This window comes from Notolabrus celidotus, chromosome 18, assembly GCF_009762535.1.
Source record: "Notolabrus celidotus isolate fNotCel1 chromosome 18, fNotCel1.pri, whole genome shotgun sequence".
Lineage (NCBI taxonomy): Eukaryota > Metazoa > Chordata > Actinopteri > Labriformes > Labridae > Notolabrus > Notolabrus celidotus.
In genome coordinates this window covers 15,919,922-15,944,005 of record NC_048289.1, presented here as the reverse complement: position 1 = coordinate 15,944,005, position 24,084 = coordinate 15,919,922, and the positions used below count along the sequence as shown (strand labels likewise).

General features: G+C 40.1%; 2 protein-coding genes across 4 annotated transcripts; both read left to right on the top strand.

The window, feature by feature from the left end:
• The first annotated feature begins 23 nt into the window (after positions 1-23).
• On the top strand, positions 24-14,567 carry LOC117830009 (transforming growth factor beta-1-induced transcript 1 protein-like). 3 transcript variants are annotated; one of them, XM_034707885.1, is made up of 12 exons: positions 24-396; positions 6,028-6,078; positions 6,408-6,556; positions 6,711-6,766; positions 7,407-7,543; positions 7,722-7,803; positions 9,523-9,607; positions 10,243-10,425; positions 10,630-10,803; positions 10,924-11,005; positions 11,635-11,783; positions 13,760-14,567. In XM_034707885.1, the coding sequence occupies exons 1-12, from the start codon at positions 381-383 to the stop codon at positions 14,024-14,026; spliced, it is 1,431 nt and encodes a 476-aa protein (XP_034563776.1). In that variant the 5' UTR covers positions 24-380; the 3' UTR covers positions 14,027-14,567. The 3 variants fall into 3 exon arrangements, with proteins under 3 accessions (XP_034563776.1, XP_034563777.1, XP_034563779.1); XM_034707886.1 differs by lacking the exon at positions 6,028-6,078; XM_034707888.1 differs by lacking the exons at positions 24-396; positions 6,028-6,078 and adding an exon at positions 6,252-6,278.
• Positions 14,568-16,321: 1,754 nt separating this feature from the next.
• Positions 16,322-23,861, top strand: patl2 (PAT1 homolog 2). Its single transcript, XM_034707866.1, has 19 exons — positions 16,322-16,466; positions 16,848-17,001; positions 17,251-17,558; positions 17,639-17,701; positions 17,794-17,847; positions 17,929-18,093; positions 19,164-19,238; positions 19,392-19,489; positions 19,918-19,992; positions 20,087-20,210; positions 20,333-20,450; positions 21,363-21,469; positions 21,551-21,604; positions 21,692-21,834; positions 22,004-22,160; positions 22,360-22,500; positions 22,574-22,671; positions 22,762-22,902; positions 23,006-23,861. The coding sequence occupies exons 1-19, from the start codon at positions 16,443-16,445 to the stop codon at positions 23,037-23,039; spliced, it is 2,133 nt and encodes a 710-aa protein (XP_034563757.1). The 5' UTR covers positions 16,322-16,442; the 3' UTR covers positions 23,040-23,861.
• Positions 23,862-24,084: the final 223 nt, after the last annotated feature.

Sequence of the window (24,084 nt, the reverse complement as noted above, 5' to 3'; positions counted from 1 at the left end):
CCTTGATGTTCTCTCCCAAATATGGAAGAGGAATGTCCAGGATGACGTCGCGTGTCCGGGGTATGCGGGATTCGTAACCACATTAATTTAACTACGCCTTCTCCAGTCTGAGGTCCTGGTAGGCATTACACAGGAAGAAAAGCGTTGTAGGAAAAAGAAAACGGGACGCCCTCCTCCGTCTCCTCCTCCTCCTCTTCCTCTTCCTCCTCCTCCTCCTCCTCCTGGCGGATAACGGTGTCCAAGAAGTTATTCAGGACGCAGACAATAGCGCGGAGACTGTGGTTACTATCCTTGCTTTGATATCGGTCCATCACTTCCTCTTAATGCTGCTCGTGTCTCTATTGTACCACACAAAGAGGAAAACACTCGGCTGAAATTGTATGATGGATGATCTGGGTAAGTAATGAAGCTGTTCTTCGTTTCCAGCGTTGTAACTGCATGTTGGGATATCTGTTAAGGATCTTTGGGAAGGGGTGGTGTGCCCAAACAGAGGAAATACAGTCTCTGTTCAGTCTGGCAGTAACAAGGGAGGAGAAGCAGCTTTCCTTACCCACTTTGAGGATGTATTTGATTAGATTACAATGAATTATGAGAAGTTAGAGCACAGAAAAGCAGTCTAAAATATATATATATATATGACTCAGTCTCACAACTTCTATATCACACAAAGTCTTTTGCTAATATTTTCATATCTTGTGATCCCTCAATGTAAGTCAATGCACAGTTAGGTCTACAGTGATTTATGTGTTTTGCATAATTGTGTTCACTTTCAAAAACAAACAGGCCTTAAATACACTCATACAACACAAGTACAAGTACTACGTGTCTCCCTCACCATCATATAGTGTTTAGTGCATGCCCTACAAATTCAGTAAATTTAAATTAGATTACAGGGGAACAGCCATACAGCAGAGCGGGCTCTCCCTCCATTAACTTAAGAGGGTAGCCACAGAATGTATAACAGTGTGTTGTTGTTTCATGGAGGGAGCGTGTTCTCTACTCTATTTGGGGGGGCAGATTTAGAGCGGAGATATCTTGTCTTTCTCAGTAAAACATTATGAGAAGCTGCCTCTTTGTGTTTGGGTATAACTGTGTCAGAGAGGCCCTGAAATAGCCCAGGGCCACACTGCTATTTCAAAAAGCCACAGAGTTCAATGAAAATAGAAAGGCCTTTCTGCCTCTGCTGCCCATTTGCTCTCTTGGGGAACTTTTTCCTCTTTACAAAAAAATGGTGGATTGATGCTTTTCAAGCCATGCTGGAAGGAATGGTTTAGAGGTAGCCGAGCACATCTGGACTTCAGCGAGCAGAGGGACAGAGTGACTGGGTGAGTGGGCATGTTCGGGACACTTGGTTTATGCTGCTGTTGTAAGTTTATGTATCAGATCTGGCGAGGCTTTTCAGTGAGAGAGACCACTTGTTAGGGAAGCCTTTTGCCAAGACAAACAAGTCGACAGGCAGCTCTAAATATGGTCATAATACCCATAGAGAGAAGTTCAGCTCCTTATATGAGCAGTTTAGTCTGTAAGAGTATGTGTGTGTGTGTGTGTGTGTGTGTGTGTGTGTGTGTGTGTGTGTGTGTGTGAGAGAGAGACACACACACACACACACACACACACACACACACACAGCAGGGAGGAGGATGGCGAGTGGTATATGTAGAAGATTCTCACCACATGGTCGTACCAGAAGTGTGAATCATCTAGGGCAGAAGCAACCACAGAGATGAACCAAGGCAGGGTACAGAGGTTTGTTTAGTTTTTTTGTGTCATTATCTTATAACTGCAGATGTTTAAGAGTACCAGAGAAAAATGTGCAATATCAGTTCACTGAGGCCTGAGAATGTAAAGTTCTTAAGAAACTATCAATCTAAAAGGTGTAGTATGTAAATGTTCAAGAATCAACTTTGAAGCTTAGTTTTTACGCCTGAATAAGCAGACAAAAATCCCCTAAGTGCACAGAATACTTGTAAGGTAGTGTAAGTGAAAACCTGTGGCATCAACTGAGTGGACCTTCAGGCAAGACTCTCCTTGAACATCTCTAAAGGTGCATTTCGACCAAGAGTTCTGGGGTCTTTTAGCCCCCAGAACTACTTTCCCCGGAACTAAAAGGTTCCTGTGCCCCCATTGTTGTCTGCGTTTCGACCGCGGGCTGAAGTCCTGGGTAGATTGTGCAAATCAGGCCAGTGACGTATGGAGGAAAAAATGATATTAAATAATGTTTTGAAATCTTAATAAAAAACTAAACTAGTATGCATTCCCAGGAACTCCCTCTGTGATTCAAAAACTGTGTAAACTCCACAAACACCATAACGTTCAGCCGAAAGTCCCAGGACCTTTGAAAAATACTACCCCCCGAGCAGGGGCTTTTCAGGAGGGAGATTATCTACCCCTGAACTAAATTTAGACCCTGGTTCCTCCGGTTGAAACGCATGTAGTTCAGGGGTAAAGTCCCTAGTTCCAGGGTAAAGTTCCTGCGGTTGAAAAATGCTTTATGTTACCCAGACTCACAAACCAGAGCAAAACTAGCTCAACTGGTCTAACTGCAGTGATGAAGTCTGCAGCATAAGGTTGTAGTTAAAGCGTTTAACAAGGGACAACACCTTATTAAGAAAAGGTCTAACTACAACCGTGTGTTTCTGACCTCATCACTGTAGAACCTGTCTTGGTTGTCCTGCCTGTCGTTGCGCTCTAATTTGGCCTGTGTTGGATTTCCTCATCAGTAACTATGTTCCAAAAAAGACCCGCAATGGATGAGAGTTTCCTAACCAGAGGCTCTTCAGCCCTAAAGGACTCTTGTACTCAGTAAATCTCAATTAATCATGACAAGCTAATGTGACAGGCCACTCCTCCTACCAATCTATGTCCATCTTCACACAATGAGTTGCAGTTGAAAGTGTGTTAAAACCCCTTTAGACAGACAGCTAATAGAAGTCATTGATACACAGTTAGGCCTTTCAACATCTGCCACCAAGAGAAACCTGAAGGAAAAGAGTGCAAATCAAAACATCAACAAGTCCAAGATGACTGTCTTTCAATTACATACACATTACTCTATAACAATATCTGCTTTATGTACTCATAGGGACACTCCAAATATGTACCCATAGATATTAGTTTGTTAGCTATGAGGAATCTTAGGGCCTGTGCCCACTTACAGTGTTTTTTGAGCTGGCAGCTATTTGGCTAACCAACGCACCTCAACGTTTTTATCTCTCAGCATCCTAAGCGCAAAAACACCAGAGGTGTCAAAAGTTTTCACATTCATTACTCAAGTAGAGGTATAAATACTAGGGTTTAAAAAGACTTCTGTAGAAGTTGAAGTATCAACTCAAGCTTTTTACTCAAGTAAAAGTGTAAAAGTACTGGTTTCAAAACTACTTAAAGTATAAAAGTAAAAGTAATGTAATGGGGAAAAAACTGCCTTTAGGGAAAAAGCTTAAGCTGCGCAACAGGAGCCTGTAGTGCACTACCCCACCTCCCCAAAAAAAACATGTTTCTAAAGGCCATAATGACTATAATGTTATATCAATATGTTAATATATTATGTTTATACTTCTCATCCAACCACAATCAAATTCACTCTATCCGGATGGCGCGATTTATAAAATGTAAGGAGTAGAAGTAAAAAGTCGGCAGAAAAAAAATAACTCCAGTAAAGTATAGATATCCAAAATTTCTACTTAAGTAAGGTAACAAAGTATTTGTACTTGGTTACTTGACACCTCTGAAAAACACCTATTGTGTAAGCTATTGATGTTACTTCTTCATTACCGACCAATCAAAACCAAGAAGCAGTGGGACTGCTGATATCATCTTCGTCAACAACAATGGTGGTCTGTACAGAGAGGAAGGAACCACACATATTTTTCCAAGGGTAACATTTCCAGCTCTTGAGCTGCTTCTAATGCTACATCATGATTTGTATTGTTTTAAGTTTTCTTCATAAAGTTCTGTTGAATAGAAGAAAATATTAAGCAAACAGACAAATGTGTTAACTCCCACTGGATCCGCTCCATTGCATTCTGGCTTCGTCTCTGATCCAGCAGGTCGGAGCCCTCCGGATCAGAGACGCAAGCCTTCTATCTTTGCCGGATGCTGGAGCATGACGCATCAATCTGCACAGAGCAGATCGAGCGGGACAGGAAGTCAGTCACCAAAACAAAATGAAAACATACGGTTAATTTTCAGAATAAACACTCTGTGTTATCACCAGATTGTATTTCACTTAACTACAACAACAAACTGTCATGATACGCGGAGCCAGGCCAGGTCAGAGGTTTTCAGAGGCCAATAAAGACAATAAGGATAAAGGGAGGTGTCGTATAATCATTGATTCGGTAATGAATCACATGACTCCGGCTGCCCAGCGGTCCTACTCCGTGCTACATTTTGAAATCGCAAGCAGTGGGTGTTGACGGACAAGAGAGCATGGAGCTGGACCGCAGTGGATTGGAGACTGACTGTGATTTGTTTGACTACTAAAAGAAAGCAGGATGGTATTTTTACAAGGAAACCACTTATGCATGTGCAAGACGAGATCAGCAAAAAGGTACCGTTTTGTCCACATGGGTCCCAAAAACTGAACGAAACCTAAAGTTCCTTACAGTAGCTTTCATAAATACAAAGGTATATACATACTGTATATATACACTACCAGTCAAAAGTTTGGAAACACTTTCTCATTCAAGGGTTTGTATTTATTTTAATTATTTGAAATACTGTAGATTAATACTGAAGACGTCAAAACTATGAAAGAACATTGAGTAATTATTTAATTAACAAAAAAGTGTTAAACAAACCAGAATATGATTTATATTTTAGATTCTGTAAAGTAGCCCCCTTTTGCCTTCATGACAGCTTTGCACACTCTTGGTATTCTCTCAGTCTGCTTCATGAAGTGGTCTCCTGGAATGGTTTCTATTTAACATGAGCCTTGTCAAGAGTTCATTTGTAGAATGACTTGCCTTCTTAATGTGTTTGAGACCATCAGTTGTGTTGTTTAGAGGTAGGGTTAGTACACAATGGATAGCCCTATTTGACTACTGTTGCAATCCATATTATGGCAAAACCAGATTATTTCATAGTTTTGATGTCTCCAGTATTAAAATACAATGTCGAAAATAGTTAAAATAAATAAAAACCATTGAATGAGAAGGTGTGTCCAAACATTTGACTGGAACTATTGTATATAAAAACAAATATAAATGCCTCAGATCAGCTAAAGACGGTTGTCCAATGTAATCAAAGCCTCATTTAAAGGCTGTGGTGTGAAGCTGTAAATGTGTGTGCAGTAGTTTAGTCTGTAATCCTACAACCATCAGAAAAGGGAACACTTGCAAGCAGTGGACATGAATGTTGAGTCTGAGAAAATAACTTATGACCCCACCATCATTTTGAAGTGATGTCATCAGTTATATCCGTTTGCTCCAGGAACATTTTACTGCAGTCATATTGTTGTAGTGCTTTTGGGTTGCATTATGTCCTTTACTCTTTGACCAGTCAGGAAACTTTTGGATGTGTAATACTATGCCTCTGAATCAGCCCTTTAATTGTGTTACATAATGTCTAGTTTGAATCACATCTTAATGAAGGGGCCAAAAGCGCTGCCTCTCCTCTACAACTTGGAGTTCTGTAATGACTCATGTTCGGCTCACTTTTTACAAACCCCAGCTCTGCACGTACATGGACTTGTTGTCAGTACTAAATGATGTCATTCAGCTGCAAGCATAACTCTTGAGCAAGTGTAATTTCTGGACAGCTTCCTCTCCAGCAGATATCAGCTGCCACATTCCTCCTCTGCTTCCTCTTTCTACCCTGGCATGTCTTGGATATGAATGCAGAAATGTTTATGTGCTCTAATAACTTCTCTGTCCATGAGTTATCTCTGTGGTTGTGTCACTTCTGACTGTTCTGTCCTCTGACTGATTAGTGTTTGAGGATGTTTAGTGTCCTCCATGTAATATCTGATGTGTGGGCTGATTTGCTGCTGCTGTGTTGGTCACATATTGGCTCTCTGTCTTTCTATAGGAGTGCCTGAGCCACCTAATTACCCTCTCAGTCCTCGTATTGTTGTGTTTGGTACGTAACTGTCTGCAAGTGTTTTCAATGTGCAAGTACATCAATTCACCTTCCATCTTGATTTCACTTTGTATCTTCTGTCTGTCTCAAACTGCATGGCTTCTAACCCATTTCTTAATTTGATCCCGTCCATTCCCTTTCAAGCCTCAAACTCATAGCACCATCAGAGACATGCATCAAGTTATAAAGATAGATTATGGGTATTACACCTTTTTTTAATTGTCATTTAATCCGTTAGAACTTGAAGCTAAATGTAAGCCTTCCATCACATCCCTGCTTTTATCATTTATCTCACTTTTATTTAGTTTCTCTCAATCTCTCCCATCCAGATGCCCTCCTTGCTGATCTGGAGAACACCGGCTCTCCTCTGGCTCGGTGTCCTGTGCTGCTGACCTCTGACCCCCCACAAAATGTTGATCCTACCACCGAGGACACCACACAAACCCGACCACCACCACCAGCCTACACCCCACAGCAGGTAGACAGTTCAGCTGCCATAGATGATTATATACTGATGTTCTTGTTGCTTCTGATCTGATCTGATCTTAGAAACATTTGTCATGACATCATACTGCTTTTGCATCATTTGTCTTGAAAAGCTGAACAGATCTTCTGTTTTTTCTGATTTTCAGACAGTTTCTTCTGCAATGAAATCTACCCAGAACTCCAATCCAGACAAATTGTACAGGTAAATCTATTCCAGATTTAAAATAGAATACAGTATCATCTGCATACAGTGATATCAGACTGATGAAATTAAGCTGTACATTGCTTCAAATAAAGACTTGTTCTTCAAGGAAAGCCTCTCTTTCTCTCAATACTCCTGATGTTTGTTATTTGGTAAAATAACAATCGTTAACAGATAAGGAGCCACATAAAAAAATAAGTAATATTTTCTTTGTTTGTCGACATTATCGTGAAAAAGTATATTAGAATTTTAAACCAGGGACGTTGGTGGCCTAGCAGTCTAAGCGCCCCACATACAGAGGCTACAGTCCTCGTCGCAGGGGTCGCCGGTTCAATTCCCGGATGGTCGACCATTTCCTGCATGTCTTCCCCCACGCTCTGCTCCCCACATTTCCTGTCTCTATTCAGCTGTCCTGTCAAAAATAGGCAAAAAGGCCAAAAATATAACTTAAAAAAAGAAATTTTAAACTGCCATGGGACAAAGAGAGTAACTTGCTGCAAAATGACTTATTCTCTAAGTTCAAGACTTTAGTGATTCATGCCAAAGTGACCACCATGACGCACACCACATCATTAGTGACCAAATGTTTCCTAATCTGTTGTAATTTTTATGCGCACTGCCCTTCTTGTCTCCTTTACAGCACAGTGTGTAAACCACGCTCTCCCCGCACGGCAGATCCTCCCCCGGCTTTCTCTTCCTCCTCGCTGTTGGGTGGAGGCCTGAGTGAACTGGACCATCTGTTACAGGAGCTGAATGCCACCCAGTTCAACATCACAGGTTAATGTGTGTGTGTGTGTGTGTGTGTGTGTGTGTGTGTGTGTGTGTGGTGTGTGTGTGTGTGTGTGTGTGTGTGTGTGTGTGTGTGTGTGTGTGTGTGTGTGTGTGTGTGTGTTTAATCCCTATGCCTCACTCTAAGGTGACTCTTGTCTTATAAAAAAAATGATTTTGTCATCAGATGAGATCCTGGCCCAGTTCCCTTCTTCTAAAAAGGATGACAGGGACAAGATAAAGGATAAGGCCACCACATCCTGTTCCAGGTACATAGTCTGATAAGTTAATTAATCCTGCTGCAAGATTGATAGACAGTGAATATTATTCTGCAAAACTTTTCAACACATTTTAAATACATTTGAGTGTCTACAAACTGGTGTGCAGCAAGATAACTATGGAGGTGTTTTAATTGGTTTGATCTCTATTCCCAGATGCTACTTAAAAATGTAAAATCTGTGCAACAAGTTATCTGTTTCAAATAAAAAGTTTAATTTGTGCGAAAAATCATCTGGATACTGTCAAAACCAATCAGTGTATAGATTTCCGGACTCCCTTGAATGCATCAGAAATGATAATTTCTACCCCATTTAGAAAAGAAGCATTTTAAAAGTAGTTTTCTTCTCTGGACAGACCTACAGACCTAGCATCTTTAATTTGTACAAATCTGCATCATGATGCTGTTATTTCAACAAACTTAAGTTGCATTAATTGCAAGTACATCACAAGGAAGCTTCTAGTTCAGGCCAAGCAACAACCTCCAGTCTAAAAATATGAGTCCAATGCGGAAGTGTTATAAACTGCAGTTCATTGAGGATCCGCTTGAGGCTGGCTCCGGAAGAACCCGAAACCACATACGTACCAATTCAAAAAAAGACGATCTTTACAGCAGAAATAAACATGTTTACAGCCTGAATTTTTTTCAAACACAGCAATTTCAAAGATATTGAGATTACAAGTCTTCCAATCTGAGGCACAGCTGACTTGATTGACAGGCGGGAACACTGTAGCTGTTGGCTAGGAGGCTCAAAACCTTCCTCTTTACGTCACACTGGCTCGACAGCAGCAATATGGCTGCTGCCGACGATTGGCCTCAAAACAGCGCTTCAGAAACAGATGGGTGACGTCACGGATACGCCGTCCATATTTTATAAAGTCTATGGTTCATGCTCAAATTTCTGAAATGAGCCTGAGTGAAGCCCCTCTGTAACCTACAGTTTACACTGAAACTTGAGAATCACCAGGAACAGATTAACTGGTGCTACTTTGGGAGTTGTAATGTACCAAGACATGATAGCGTTTATGTTGACGGTGTAGTCTCTGTGTACTTTAATAATTACAGTGAAACTGAGACTCACCAGAAACAGGTGAGGATGTACTCTTTAGGGGGGATTAAAGGCATTAAGAAATAGTAGCAATTATTTTTCAGATGTATCTGGAGGGACAACATTTCTGAACACACGTTTGCTTTTCAAGTTAAGTCACCAATTGGACAATAAAAAATAAATTGTGTGTATGGAGGGAAGTCTCAACTGGAGGTTGTTTATTGGTAATCGCTGGCTACACCTGAAATACAGGGAAGTTGGCCATCATTCTGAGGTAGTAATTGGCTTAAGGTGTAGATGTTTGGTATGACTTTTTCAAATATAGAGAGCTTCTTAGAGTATCTGCACTCTAACAACCATTGACATACTTTTTTATTAAAGACGTCAAGAATTCGTTGGAATTCCATTTCATGAAGAACACTTTAGAGCACTCTTTCAGCTTTCATCTTTTGGCTCACATTTTATTTATTAACATTTGGACCACACTTTTCTCAAGTCTTTCTCAAGTGTTTGGCTTTCTCAGTAAGCAAGCACTGGCCTTGAGAAAGACCAAGTTTGGTCAAATTGAGGATAATAAGATCATCATATCTTAATGTGCACTCATTATACTTTTACTATGGTAAGAAAAATCTGATGGAAAAAAACCCTTTTTTTTTTATTTAGCTCTGCAAAGCCGTCAGCAACATCAGCCACACTGGAACTGGACAAACTGATGGCTTCTCTGTCAGACTTCAGAGTCCAGAGCACGGTAAGAGTCCAGCATTTAACTGAACCTGACAAATCTGGTCATGTAGACCCACAGTATTTTTTTCAATGACTCTTCCCCAGCTGTTCCTGCCACACTGATCAGTGAAGATGCTCCCTTCATGGTGTGATGCCCTCTCGGTTACTGACAACAGCACAAAAGTCATCAGATAAGACCTGAGGGTGGAGAACTGTCTCGGTGGAGATGATTTCCAGATTCAGAAAGTTGGAAGCTAAAAAGTTATGGTCCTGTATTTGGTATGGACCTTAACTGAGTCCGTCCTCTTTTCAGCGCGCCGGTTGAGATTATGTGAGGAAAGGAAGTGGTTCAGTCATTTTGTTTTGTTTAAGTGAGCAGTCCAGCTGTTGGTTATAAACAAGCTAGAGGGAGGTTCTAGGAACAGAGGCTTGAAAAGGAGTATTTGTACTTTGATACTTTATGCTGTGTCTGACAAGTTGCATTGTTCAGCACAAACATTAGTCATTCCCTTAACTGTGCTGATCTGTGCCAATAAGCAGAGGTGTGAATGCAAACAAATTCTTATTGTTTACTGATGATGATGTTACCATTGTCGTTGTTAGTTTATTGGAATGCTTGTGTTCAGGCTTAGACTAACATTTTATGTCCTGTTCTCACAGCCAGCTGCACCTGTCACCCCAGTAGTGGCAGCACCACAGCAGCCCGCCACCCCACCACAGCCCTCGTCTGGCGGCTCATTGGACAGCATGCTCGGGCTGCTTCAGTCAGACTTGAGCAGACAAGGAGTTCAAACATCATCCAAAGGAAACTGTTCGGCTTGTCAAAAGCCAGTGGTAGGACAGGTGAGTTTTCATACTGTTGTCATACAGACATGCACTAAGTATACAGTTTTATTTATAGAGCTGTTAGCGGCACATGTTCTAAAAATAATGTAAAGTGGTAAAATATTGAATAGGACTTTCTTTCCAGGCTCAGTAACCACATCATCAATAGACATTATACTTGAAGGTTGCTGTTCATTTACTTATTTTGACTGATGCATGTAGGTGGTCACAGCTCTGGGGAAGGTGTGGCACCCAGAGCACTTTGTGTGCTCGAAGTGTGAGACAGAGTTGGGCAGTCGCAACTTCTTTGAGAAGGATGGACGGCCGTACTGTGAGTCGGACTACTTCACCCTCTTCTCCCCTCACTGTGCCCAGTGCAACAAGCCAATTCTGAATGTGAGAGACTTGGATGTGTCAGCTGATTTTTGATACGTACACTAAAATTTAACCAGATTGCTTTAACAAGTCCACTAAGACTGTATCTCCTCTGTTTGTATTTGTGTTTTGTTTTTGTAGAAAATGGTGACAGCTTTGGATAAGAACTGGCACCCAGAGTGTTTCTGCTGTGTAAAGTGCAGTCGAGCGTTTGGAGAGGAAGGTAATGGGCGGCATTAACTGTATCCTGTCTGGGTTCAACACAAAACAGGGAACTTTAGCGAGACATGCTTTGAAAGAACATTTCTAAAAACACTCCTGAGCACTGATAGAGTTAATCATTTCATTGATCATTGAACAAACTAGTAAGTAATGTTTCATGTTTATTCTGTGTTTGAAATGATCAGGTATTCTCTGTACAAGGGTGTGTAATAGCAAGAAATCTGCTTGCTTTCATTTCAACATTTTGTGTGAACCTTGGGGCTCTGTAACCTTTTGTAAAAATCAACTGAACCTTTAAAAACATACGATTTATATGGCTTTCAGGAGAGATAAAGCTGTATTGTAATGGCAGTGATACCCTGCCAAGAGTTAAAGAAAAACTCCTTTGGCAGGAAAACTGTCCAGTTTTAAGCAGATCAAGTCTAAAATCATAAAAGAATACCAGTGCCTAAGAATTCAGATCAGTTAAACCCCAAACAATAAAACAGACTGAAAGTTTTATGTTCCACAGACCAAAGCCACATGGAAACTGTTAGTACTGGGATTTTTCTCCCTTACATCACCCAGTTAATTTAACCATTATTAAAGCAACTCTTGAACTGTGCAAAACTGTGACCGTGTCTTGTGCAGGTTTCCATGACCGTGAGGGCCAGCAGTACTGCCAGCAGTGTTTCTTGACTCTGTTTGCTTCACGCTGCCAAGGCTGCAGCCAGCCCATCCTGGAAAACTACATCTCAGCTCTCAACTCTCTCTGGCATCCGCAGTGTTTCGTTTGCAGGGTGAGTGTTTCTTTAAGGGGTCGAGGGTCAGGTCAGACAATGTTTATTGCATTTGACAACCAGACACAAGGAGAGCAGCACAGTTTTAGTGATAAAAGAGTTTGGTCAATTTTTTATTGATTTATGTGTCTGATTCACTAAAGACCTGTGCAAAGGAGCCAAAAAGACACTGTTTTATACGCAAGAGGTTTGATGATCCCCAAACTCTGCTGCAGAACAAACGGCAGCTATGTGGCGGTGCTGTTTACATACTTTTTGATGAGCCATTATACATTGATTGGCAGCCAAATTACCCAATTTATATGCAAATGAACCTCACTTTAAAAATCTTTAATTCCAAATGCCGTAAGAGGGACATTTTATGCAGTTGGTTTTGCATGCTGGTAACTCTGCAACAGTGCTTACAAGAGCTATAACGCTCAAACTTTTTGGTGATGGTGAGAAAAATTCCACTTTGGATGACCTAGAATTAATACAACTGTTTATAGTCTGTTCATTTTACTTTGATACTACATTAATTATTGTAATTAGGGGCTGAATCAGTCTGAGGCTGGCTCAAATCTAGCCTATACTAGCACCCTTGACCACATGTGTGGAGACTGTTTTCATTTAATTATTTATCATAAACGTTGACATTTGTGTCTTTCATAAATTGACTTTGCAATGCACTGGTAAGAAGTGTTCTTTACGTGGACTGATTGGAGCTGTGTCTGGATGGCATCGTAAATTTGAGCAGCAGAGGGAGGAGATGCTGACAGCTCGTCTCCACAGTCAGACGCAAAACAAGAACAAACTGCTCAAAGCTGCAAAACTGAATGGGCGTGTTTGCGCTTGAATATTAGTGCGTTCGACTTGAATCAGACCTTGAGACTGAGCAGGTAGCTCGACCAATGATGTGCACGTCTTGGTACTATAAGTAGCTGAGCTGAAATACATCATCAGTGAATTCGCCCCAAAATGTGCAGTTAAGTTTTCTTGTATGAAGAAAGATAATATTTACAAAAGGGACATATCATTTAGGTCTTGCAAACATTTTGATGTTAGGTCTATATTCTTCCTCATTAGATATTTAAATACTGGACATATATACAAACTTTTTTGTTTACATCTATGTTTACTTGCTAGCAGTCTTTCACACTGCCTGCTTTAACATTGCTCTGAGTCTGTATGTTACAACCACCTGAAGTCACCTGAAGCAATCACATGTAACTTTAAGTTTATCCTGAGTATATATCCCAATAAAATGCCATTAGTTTTGCTGATGGTTAACTAAAAATAGACAACTGAGGTGACATACATTGCCATGAGGAGGAGTTTGATTTGTCCAATTACACATATAATGCACATGTTGGTGTTTCTCAGATCAGTTTTGGGTGTAATTACAGAGAAAATAAAAGAGTTAAATTACAATTACAAAGAAAGGAATGCGTTTTCTCCACCACACTCACTTGCTTAGCATCAAACCTTAATTCAAGGGAATTAAGTAAATAAAATGCTTCAATAGTTTCTAATTAAACAAATACAATATGAAGTTGTTTTATTTTTCTTAACTGCTAAGATACTCAAACAAAGTTTGGTTGGTGGCTTGTCCAAAAATGTGTTTTCAAGGGTCGAGAGTCACACTTGTTGAAATCCTTTTATCAGCCCTCCAAATGGGTCATGGGACAATTCTTGGAAAAACAGACTGATCTTTGTTTCCTATGATTTCTTGAGCAAAGCACCTAACAAACAGCTGAGACTGTGAAGCTGCTCAGTGACACACTGTTTTGTGATGTGTTTCCATGTGAGTAACTGTGAGAGTGTGAGCAGGGCTGGGCTGAAAAAAAGACAGTATTCTCACTAAAACTACCCCAGAAATGAAAAACTAAAAATAAGTTGGATTATGTCATGGGAAGCTTTTCATTTCACATGAAAACTCTCTAATTACAGTTCCCTGAGTCATGGCTCTCTATGTCTCTGTTTCTTTCCCTTCTCAGGAGTGCTACAGCCCTTTCGTCAACGGCAGCTTCTTTGAACACGAGGGACAGCCTCTGTGTGAGGCCCACTACCACCAGTCCCGTGGCAGCATGTGTCAGGCCTGCAAGCAACCCATCCTGGGCCGCTGCGTCACCGCCATGGGGGCCAAGTTTCACCCCGACCACCTGGTGTGTGACTTCTGCCAGAAGCCCCTGAGCAAAGGCTGCTTCAAGGAACAGGATAACAAGCCGTACTGCCATCCCTGCTTCATCAAACTCTGTGGTTAAGAGTCTGAGTTCTTGTTCTGTTATTTTTTTACTGTGGGAGTGAGGGTGGAGCCGGTCTCTTTCTTGGTTTTAAGATCATTAGAGTTGAAACACAGAGAACTTTCCAACCCTATATTTTTCTTTATTACGCAAAAAAAATGGACTGCATTTGGACTTGAGCATTGGTCAGACAGATACAAAAAGATACCAAATGTTTCTTGTCATGTATGTAAATCTTTTACATACTGTATTGATTCAAATTGAATATGTAAAAAAATATATTTTACCAAAGATTGAAAAGAAACAGTCTTATTGTTTCAGTGAAGGACTTTTGTGAAAGGAAATCCCCTTTAATATATTTGCTTTAAATGGCAAACTGTAAAAGTGCCAATGCAATTGCATTTATATACTGTATGCTGCTTGCCTTATAATGTATGTTTTTGTGTAACAACCTAGGCTTTCATATGTTTAATGTCAGATATTTTGCATTATTGTTTCACATCTGCTCTATGCAATCACCAAAGACATTTCCAAAGAATACAATAAAGAAGAACACAGATTGTTTTGCTGTTTTGTGAGTTAGATAATCACAGGATCCACTGTGAAGGGTGAGAAATTGAAAAAAGGTGACACATGAAAGCAGGCAACTTTGAGATTCTTTCAGGTCTATAGAGTACCAGAAGGTCAAAGATCTGTGAATTTGAGGAATTAAAAGGGAGGGAACCAATGAGATGACTATTTCTTTACATTATTTTTTTATTGTTTGCATACTATCTTTCTATGTTGAAAAAGTTTTAACAAAAGCGCCAAAAAGAACTCTGAAATACAAGAAAAAAATAGATTGATTTTTGGAACAGCTTTGAAGTTCCAGGGCTGATCAAATTCATTAGATAAAACGAATTATTTTTATCATTAAAAAAACAAAAAAAACCAGCTGTGATTAAAGACTGATCTTCTTCTCATATTTTTAATTCAAGTTTTTGGATTGATCTTTCCAAAAGATTTGAGTGTTATGCTGTGGAAGCCCATTTCCGCCAGTTGGAAAAAAGAAATTAGGAGTGAAAAAAAATAATCTCATAATAATGAGATACTAAGTCATAATTATGACTTAGTATCTCTTAATTATGACTTAGTATCTCATTATTGTGACTTAGTATCTCATAATTATGACTTAGTATCTCAATATTATGACTTAGTATTTCATTACTTTGACTTAAAAACATTTTTTTTAACTTTTCCTTAAAAAAAAAAATCTAACTGGCGGAAACAGGCTAGCATAGCTTATCTATAAGTCTCATCAGAATTGTATGAAGTTATTTGTAAATTTTGTAATTTATTTATTTATTATAGGACAGCCCCTTGAGATGCAGCATCTCGTTTTTAAGGGGGTCCCAACAAAACACATAGCAAAAAATTAATACACACAAAACAGTAAATCACAACAAACACAAATACACAAACACAGACAGCTCTCCCTCACCCTTACTCACTCCTGGACCCCCCCAGCACCCCGCCATTAAACAAAACCTTGACAATAGACAGCATCAACAAAAGAAAAAGGCATAAAAAGCACATTAACACACGTCAGAAACAGGAACAGCTTGTTTTTAAATGATAAAAACAAATTTGATTTAAAGCAGTTGGATGATGGTGATGGATTTAAGGGAAGGGGGTAGATTATCCCAATCGGATGGGGCTTTGAATTTCAAAGACCTGCGACCAATTTCTTAATGGATTCTGGGGACAATGAAAAGACATGTTGCGTATGTCTGAGGGAATATGAAGATGAATATTGAACTAGGAACTCTTTTAGATAGGGCGGACAGTTAATGTATACATATAAAAATAAACTGGGAAAAATCTTAAAATTAGTACTTTATTGTATTATCAACTGAGAACAAAAACAAATTTCCGTTAGTGCTTAGTTCAAAAACATTAAGTGGGCTTTAAGGGAACTTATTTGATAAGTCAGTGTGTCACTGAGAGGAAGGTAAAGTCGCAACTTTATTATTTATACTAATACGAGATAACCTCGTAGCCTAATAATACTGAGAATGAATACACGCAATACAAGGTTTATTTGATCTTCAATGTGGACCTACGCCACTTCTGCCTCAGTATACAAAAATATAAGAACATATCTAGTATTTAATAGATGTGGTTGAGTGTTGTGTGTAAGAGATGCGCCACGAGATGTCGTTGTTTGCCAGTTTTATTCTGAGCCACCACTGTGAGGTCTTTATTATATGAAGGGCCTCATATTATGACAGGGCGGCAGCTACGTGCAGCGTGCTGACGTCTACACGCCTCTGCACCTCTCAGGTGAGTTCAGTTAAAAGTTAATGAGCCCTCCTCGATGTCTGGTAAGAGAAAGCAGGTAACCTGCCGAGGAAAGTCACCGTAACCAGTCGGCTTTAAGAAAAATAAAAAATACGCAATGAGTGATTCAGAACAACAACAAGTAAGTCAATTTAATTTTGCTGCTTCATTAGTCTATGTATAGATGCAGAGGGCGAATAGTAGCCTTAATAATTGATGCACAAGCTCGTTACCAAGAACGTCATGCTTACGTTGAATGATATATAATCATATATCTTCACACAATATGGCTGATGTCATACAATGTTGTTGAAATACCCGTGATAGAATAATCATAAAAGTCCAATGCAGTGATTTTCTGGACACATATTTGGCTACTGAAGGTGAAAAGCTTCTCGGCCTATCTTGGTGTTTTTATAGTCATCATTTCTTTATCCCCACATGTTCCCTATCCGTCCATTTAAAATGTCCCAAGTTTATACCTGATAAAGAATACATGTAACCATTGTCTCCTTCCCCTCAGGAGGCTGAAAAGGTGAGTGAGCCTCAGTGGCCAGAGAATGGAGGTGAATGGAGTGATCCAGAGGATGTGACGAACATGGACTGTGGACTCCTGCAGGCCATGACTGAAGAGGATGAGGAGATAAATGTCTACAATGAAGAGACGTTTGGAATGGGTCAGTACGTTTTTTTCCCATTGGAATTTTCCTTGTACGGAGAAGATTTCATCCTTTTTTTAGCTTCTTCTCTTTCCACACTGTGAAAAATAAGAGGTTTTCAAAAAGTTGACATTTTAAAGGTTCATCAGCTCACTTTTTTCTTCCTTGACCAGAGTTGGATAATAGAGTTGATACCCCTCTTACATTAAAGAAAGCCAATAGTTACCATTTGGCCTCAAATTATTTCTACTTGTGTCTGAATCATAGATCTTGATGCTCACGGGGCCACAGAGGACACAGGCACTGGTCTCCTTCAGTTTGGAGAGATGCCCCCAGCACCACCGCCCCCACCACCACCACCGCCCCCACCACCTACCCCACCTCTATCTGACCACAAACCACCATCCCACCACAGTGCCCCCTCCCCTCCCAGACAGAGGCCACAGTATCTGCCCCAGGCTCTTCGAGGGCGGTATTGCAGGGGTCGGGGACCAAGGGGAGGTGGGCTGGGCAGGGGACAGATGTTTGAGGACCCAGCTGTCATGAGGATAGTGGAAGGGAAACCAAGCATAAAGGTACAGCTGCTTTTTTGTTTGAAATGATGGGGTCCACTTATTGTGTCCTGTCATCACTGTAATCTGCTTTGGATTTTTAGAGTCTGGACAGTGCCATAGTGGACTGTGGGAATGCCATGTACAGAAATAACTTGCAGGATGATGTAAGTGCCAATTTTCATAGATATTTAAAACCACATTCTGTGCTGTAAAGATATCATTTTTAATCTTTTTAAAATCACTTTGTCCCCTTAAGTATTTGGAACCCTCTTCCAGAAAGACTAGAAGAATTTCAGGATCAATACTTCAGGTTTGGATCAAAGCAAACACCTTTTCTTTGGCACAACAGCAGGTTACTTAGAATATTAACACATTTGGTTATGTTTCGTAGGACCAAGCTATAGTGTGTGTGATCGATGGTCACAGAGGCAGAGGTCATCACCTGAACCCCAACTACATGGATCCGCCATATCCTGTGTCATCCTTCAGGGGCAGGAGAGGAGTACCCAGAGGATGCTACTCCAGGATACAGTTTGGCCATAGAGGCCACAGTGAGGTGGAGAACTTATTTCACAGGACAGTTATTTCTTTTAAAGGGGTGGTGTGAAATTTTGGACCTTTTTTTAGATCGTGTTTTTTTTTTTAAATTATTTTAGCTTTTTCCCTGCAAGAGAATGACCAGTCATGTCTGAACAAATAATCAGAGATTGGGGCCTATAATTGTTTAGCTTCAGCTTATCAAAATGACTACAAACAGAGGTCCAGATTTTTCAAGGGGTTACAAGTGTCTCAAAGCACATATAAGGCTGTTGTGAGTAATGTGTATAATGTTTGTTAGAGCAAAACAAAGTGTAAAAGAAAAAGTTAGTTTTGACTGCAAGTCCTTGACTCAACAAGGCCAGTACAGTCGTGAACATACATACATACATACATACATACATACATACATACATATATGTATATGTATATGTATATGTATATGTATATATATATATATATATATATATATATATATATATATATATATATATATAAATAAAGGAACTCCAAAGTACGAGAACACATACCAAGACATCCAAATAACATGTTCATGTAGTTATGAAGGCCTTTTTGGAAAAAAAAGTTTTAAGAAGCGATTTAAAATTACAAACAGAGGTAGCACGCCTTATTTCAGCTGGTAGGTTGTTCCACAGTTTAGGAGCCCAGTCTGAAAAAATCAGAAAGCCCTTTGACTTTAAACGGGCACTGGGAACAACCAATAAGCCCTGATTCATCTGAGAGGGCGGACAGGCTTATACTTAATGAGAAGGTCTGTAATATACTGGGGAGCCTGATTGTGTAGAGCTTTGTAAGTCAGTGGTAGTATTTTGAAATGGATTTGGAATTTAATAGGAAGCCAGTGTAAGAATTGGAGTTTAGTGATCTGACTTTCGTGAACCAGTGATAATCGGGCAGCTGCATTTTTAGTTAATTGAAGGCGGTGAACAGAAGTATGAGATAATGATGGTTGTTTTGCTTTGAAGAAAGTGAATTAGTATATTACCCCAAACGACCAAGTGTGCCTATAAATAACTGTCAGGTATGGCTTGTTGAATTCATCACTGAATTATAGTTTCTGTGTTGCAGATGCATGAAGCCATGGCACCAGGATCACCCATCTCCTCTCGTCAACCGTTGACCCCAAGGCAGCATTACAATCAGGTTTATTACATAAATCCAAACCTACTCTGGTACATTTAAATCAAAAGCAAATGTCCAGATAAATGTGTTAAAATCTAATGAGGTGGTTTCATGTTGAATCAGACCGGGAATTTCATGTTTCCTTTGACTCGTCCTTGCCCCTCCATTCCTCAGACTTTGACGCCTAAAATGATGCAGCTTCGCTTCGGTGCCAACTCACCCAGACCCTCCCCCTTTTACAGCCCCACTTCCAATTCAGTGCAGCATTTCAGGTGTGTGATGACATTGAGTGTCTGAGCAATGTTTGTTTTTTGATTCCACACATTTGTCAGTGAAGTATGAGTATTGAGTTTAGTCAAAACGTTCTTTCTTTTGTGAGATGATTCAATTCTTCCTCTCAATGTGATTTTCAGAAATTCTTTTCAGTCTCTGCCATCAATTTAATTTCCAAGTTCAATTTGCAGACTAGATAGCTCTACCGTCATGAGATAAGAGATGCAGTTGTGCTGCCCAGGTTCTTCATGAATGAGATTTGATATTGACTCAATACTAAAAGGAGGTGTAAACTGATTCTATATGGACTTAAATGGAGGCCTCAGACTTACCTACTCTACCTACCCCACTTTTTTTTTTTATTGAAATGTATCCTTCCTAAATATGATAAAGGTACTTTTGAAATGTAAATGTGTCTGACCCACAGGTTGCCAGGTCCTGTCAGCCAGCTCCACCCCCAGCATAAACGCCTCCTCAGTCAAAAACAACGCATTTTCTCAAGGTGGGTGCTACACCACTTTGAGGTTTGAAGTATAGTTCAGATACATTTTTATCAGAGAAGAAAAGATTGTTAAAAAAAAAAGACCTGTCTATAGAAAACCAGAGAGCTGGGACCCCTTCAGCAATCTCATGACGGCCAAAGAGAAGGAGTGGATCATCAGGCTGCAGATGATTCAGCTGCAGAGTGAAAATCCATACCTCGAGGACTACTATTACCAGGTAGCAAACCATGCCATGGGTTCAGTTAACACATTTAAAAAATCTATTATCCTTTTTACCATTTTTCATATGAGAAAAGTTTAATAAGTGCACCTCTGAAGTCTGACCTTGTCACTTTTTAGGAGTACTATCGGCGAATAGAGGCTAAGATGGCAGAGGAAGAGCGGGGTATCCGGGGCAAGAGGGAGCCTCTGAAGCTCACCACACCATACATCACGAAAACGGACACTTACACACCAGGTTCACATTTTTTTTTTTTTGACCTTTTCATATCAGAACACATTGTACCGCACTTCATTTTATCTAGACAGATTCCAGCTACACTCTCTGATAGAAACAACCACAAGAGTATGAGTATGATTCCTAGACTGTATAAAATATGGACATAGGATCCGTGACGTCACCCATCTGTTACTGAAGAGCTGGTTTGAGGCCAATCGTCGGCGGCAGCCATATTGCTGGTGTCGAGCGATTGTGACGTAAAGAGGCGGAGTTTGAGCCTCCTAGCCAACAGCTGCAGTGTTCCTGCCTGTCAATCAAGTCAGCTGTACCTCTCATTGGAAGACTCGTAATCTCAATATCCTCGAAATTGCCGATCAAGAAATGAGCTATCCAGACTACACTCGTCTTTTGTACCAGGCTGTAAACATGTTTATTTCTGCTGTAAAGATCGTCTTTTTCCCATTCATGTGTATGTGGTTTCCAGTACTTCCGTAGCCAGCCTCAAGTGGATCCTTAGTGAACTGCAGTTTTTAACATTTCCACAACAAACATGAGGAGTAGCAGGGGAGATTTGTTAAATTAATTGCCTTCAGTTTTGCGTGGCAGGCTGCGTTCAGATAGCTCTACTTTGGTGGTTTAGATTTTTGTGTCAGAGGTGACACCCTGATTAGAGTACCTTCAGACACTAGTCAAAGATGAAAAAATGTCCTGGAAATTAGCTTTCCAGGTTAAAACTGTACATTCAATTATCATATATTTTTTGACCAAGTTTACTTTCATCACTGTGCCCTAGCTTCTTCTGAAACTACACACATTTATTTCCAAAATGTGTAAGAGGATAATGCATTGTAATTGTGTATTTGCTCTTTGACAAAACTCTCTTTGCTGCATATCTTTTCCCTTTTCCATGAACCTCTGTTGCTCTGCCAGTGGTGCACATTGAAGGCTCTTTGGGTCAAGTTGCTGTGTCCACATGTTACTCTCCTCGCCGTGCCATCAGTGCAGTTCATGCAGTGCAGGCTCAAGGTCCACCCGAGGTAACTGCTTTAGACAATTCAGGTCACGTTACAAGGCTTCTGATTGGTCCTTGCTGTAACTGAAATGTATTGCTGACTCAGGAACAAAAAGACAACAGACAGCAGCGGCTAGAGGTCCTCAGCAAAGTAGAAAAGGTATCTGCTGGATTGTACTTTTAAAGCATGATATGTTTTTATTTTATTTATTCTCTGACACTCCATCATATCTGATCTGCCCTGCAGTTGTTTGTGGTTCTCTTGGAGGTGGAGGAGATGGAGAGGATGAAAACCACAGTGTTGTCTGAAGCAGAAGAGAGACTGCTAACGGAAAAGACTCAGAGGAAAGTGGAGCACATCTACTCCCAGCTTCAGAACCACACCCCTCTGTGAGCCATACACATCCTTCATTGTAATGCATAATGTGTTCATTTTGCTTGCAGGAAAGTGTAATGTGTTTTGTCTCACTCTTGTTGTCTCCTGAGGAAGCCAAATCTTGATAGTTAAATGATAAGTTGCTGGTACTGAACCTGAAATGATTCACATGTTTTGATGCAGAGATTCAGGAGAAGAGTTTCTTCCCTTCCTGCTCGTCTCAAAAGGCAAACGGCTGCTTGCTCGTCTGCTCCCATTCCTGAAAGGTGACACTGCCCTGAAAATCTTGGGCATTGTGACTACCAACCTGCCGACACTGATGAGCAGAGATACTGAAGAGGTAGAGTTTATTTGCAGTACCATTTGGATGCAAGTACTTCCAAATTTGCAGCAAGTGTGTTGACCTTTTGAGTCAGAAATACATTTTCTAAAAAAACTGGTCAATAGATTGAGAAGACACTTTCATTCTCAAATCCTGTATGTAGCAAAGACAAAACCAATTAATGCCCCGAGAATTACATTTTTGCATTTTCCTTCAGGCTCTTCCAGTTCTTTACCCAGCTCTTCGAAATGTGATCGGAGGCCTGACTTTCAGTCAGCTGATTGGGGTCCTCAAGGATCTGACGTCGTCAAAGTCTCAGACAGCATACGAGTCTCTTACACTTGCATGTCAGAACAAGGTCTGTGCTGTTTTACTGCTGGATTTTTATTTGTTGTAAGGAACGGTTTCTAATGAGCGTCTTCTCCTTTCAGTTTGGACTGTCATTACTGTACGCTCTCCTGTCTCAAGGAGAAAGGCTGCTGTCCTCAGGTGTTCCTCTTGAGCCCAGCATTGGTGACTTTGAGACCTGGTGAGGAATTATACACCTAACAATCGACAATATGACGCCAGACTAGACTCCTTTTGAGATTTTGACCTTCTTGGCTCTGTTGTCTTTTAGGACTGACGCTATATTCCAGGTTGCGGGACAGCTGTCTGAGTGCTCACTGGTAGAGCCGCTCCTCCTGCCCTCAAATCTGCTCACTCTCTTCTGTCGTTACCTTGACAAACGCACAGTGCATCAGCTGAAAAGCAACATTGAGTAAGTCCTCTTTTTGGAAGCTGAAAATGAAATATGTCAAAACTATTTTCCTGGTAGACAAATTCTGAGCACTGAAAAATCATGACTGCACATCTCTAATTAGGTCTGCGACTGGATTCCTGGCTCTCCCATCTTAAAGAGGACAGCAGCTTATCAGATGTTCAGCTAATGACCAGGTTGTTGTGAGCACGTGAAACAAAGGAGCAGCGGAACAGCCATAACAAAAACTCCTCAGTGTTCACTATAGAAGATATGTGATGTACTCTCTGAATGTTTCAGTTCATATTTGTCCCCTCCCTCATCCCGTCACATTTTTTGCACTGCAGCTGTTTCCCTTTTTATTTCCCTTTTCTGATCGTTTTACTCTCCTCCCTTTAGTCTCTTCAAGGTCACATTTATGCAAATTATCGCTAAGCAAAAAACCTTTCTTTTTAATTAAGCATTTGAAAACAAGTATCGTCATTAAGTCATTAATATCCATATACTGAGTTGGTTGCAAGACATTATGTTAGCTCATCAGATAGAGCTCAAACTTTTGTGACTTGTCCAACCACTCTGAATTTGTTTTCCAATTCCTCTTACATAAAAACCAAATGGATTTAGGCGTCACTGAGACAAATGTGTTTGATCTGGACTTTGTGACTAGATTGAGGATTGTATAGTAACTTATGATTGTACAGCTATAGTAGAGTATATGTTCATTATAATAATAGCTATTAAGTAGTCATGGCATGATCCATCAGAATAAGCCATGCAAATTTGTTTTTGTGTAAAAAGACATGCATTGTGTATACATGTTTAGTGATACTGAATCTGATGTATTTGGTGTAAATCTCAATCTTAGATGTTTCAGTTGTAAAAATATTTGCATTTAATGTATTAATTTGGAAACAGGAATAATTTATATTGCACCCTTGTAGAGCACTTGCAACACAAATAAAAAAAAATCTTTAAAAGTAGTTCAGGTGTGTAGACGATGAATTTCTGGGATATCATGACTTGTTTGTAGATTTACCATCAGGAAATTGTTTGTTTTTCCATCTCCCTTATATGATTTATATTTATTTTGAGAATTGCGTAGAAACAAAATTGATAAATCAGCACTTAAGAAGGTCCACTATAGAAGTTGATACATTACTACTCTTGTTACATTTTACAGTAAAACTTGTATATACTCACCCA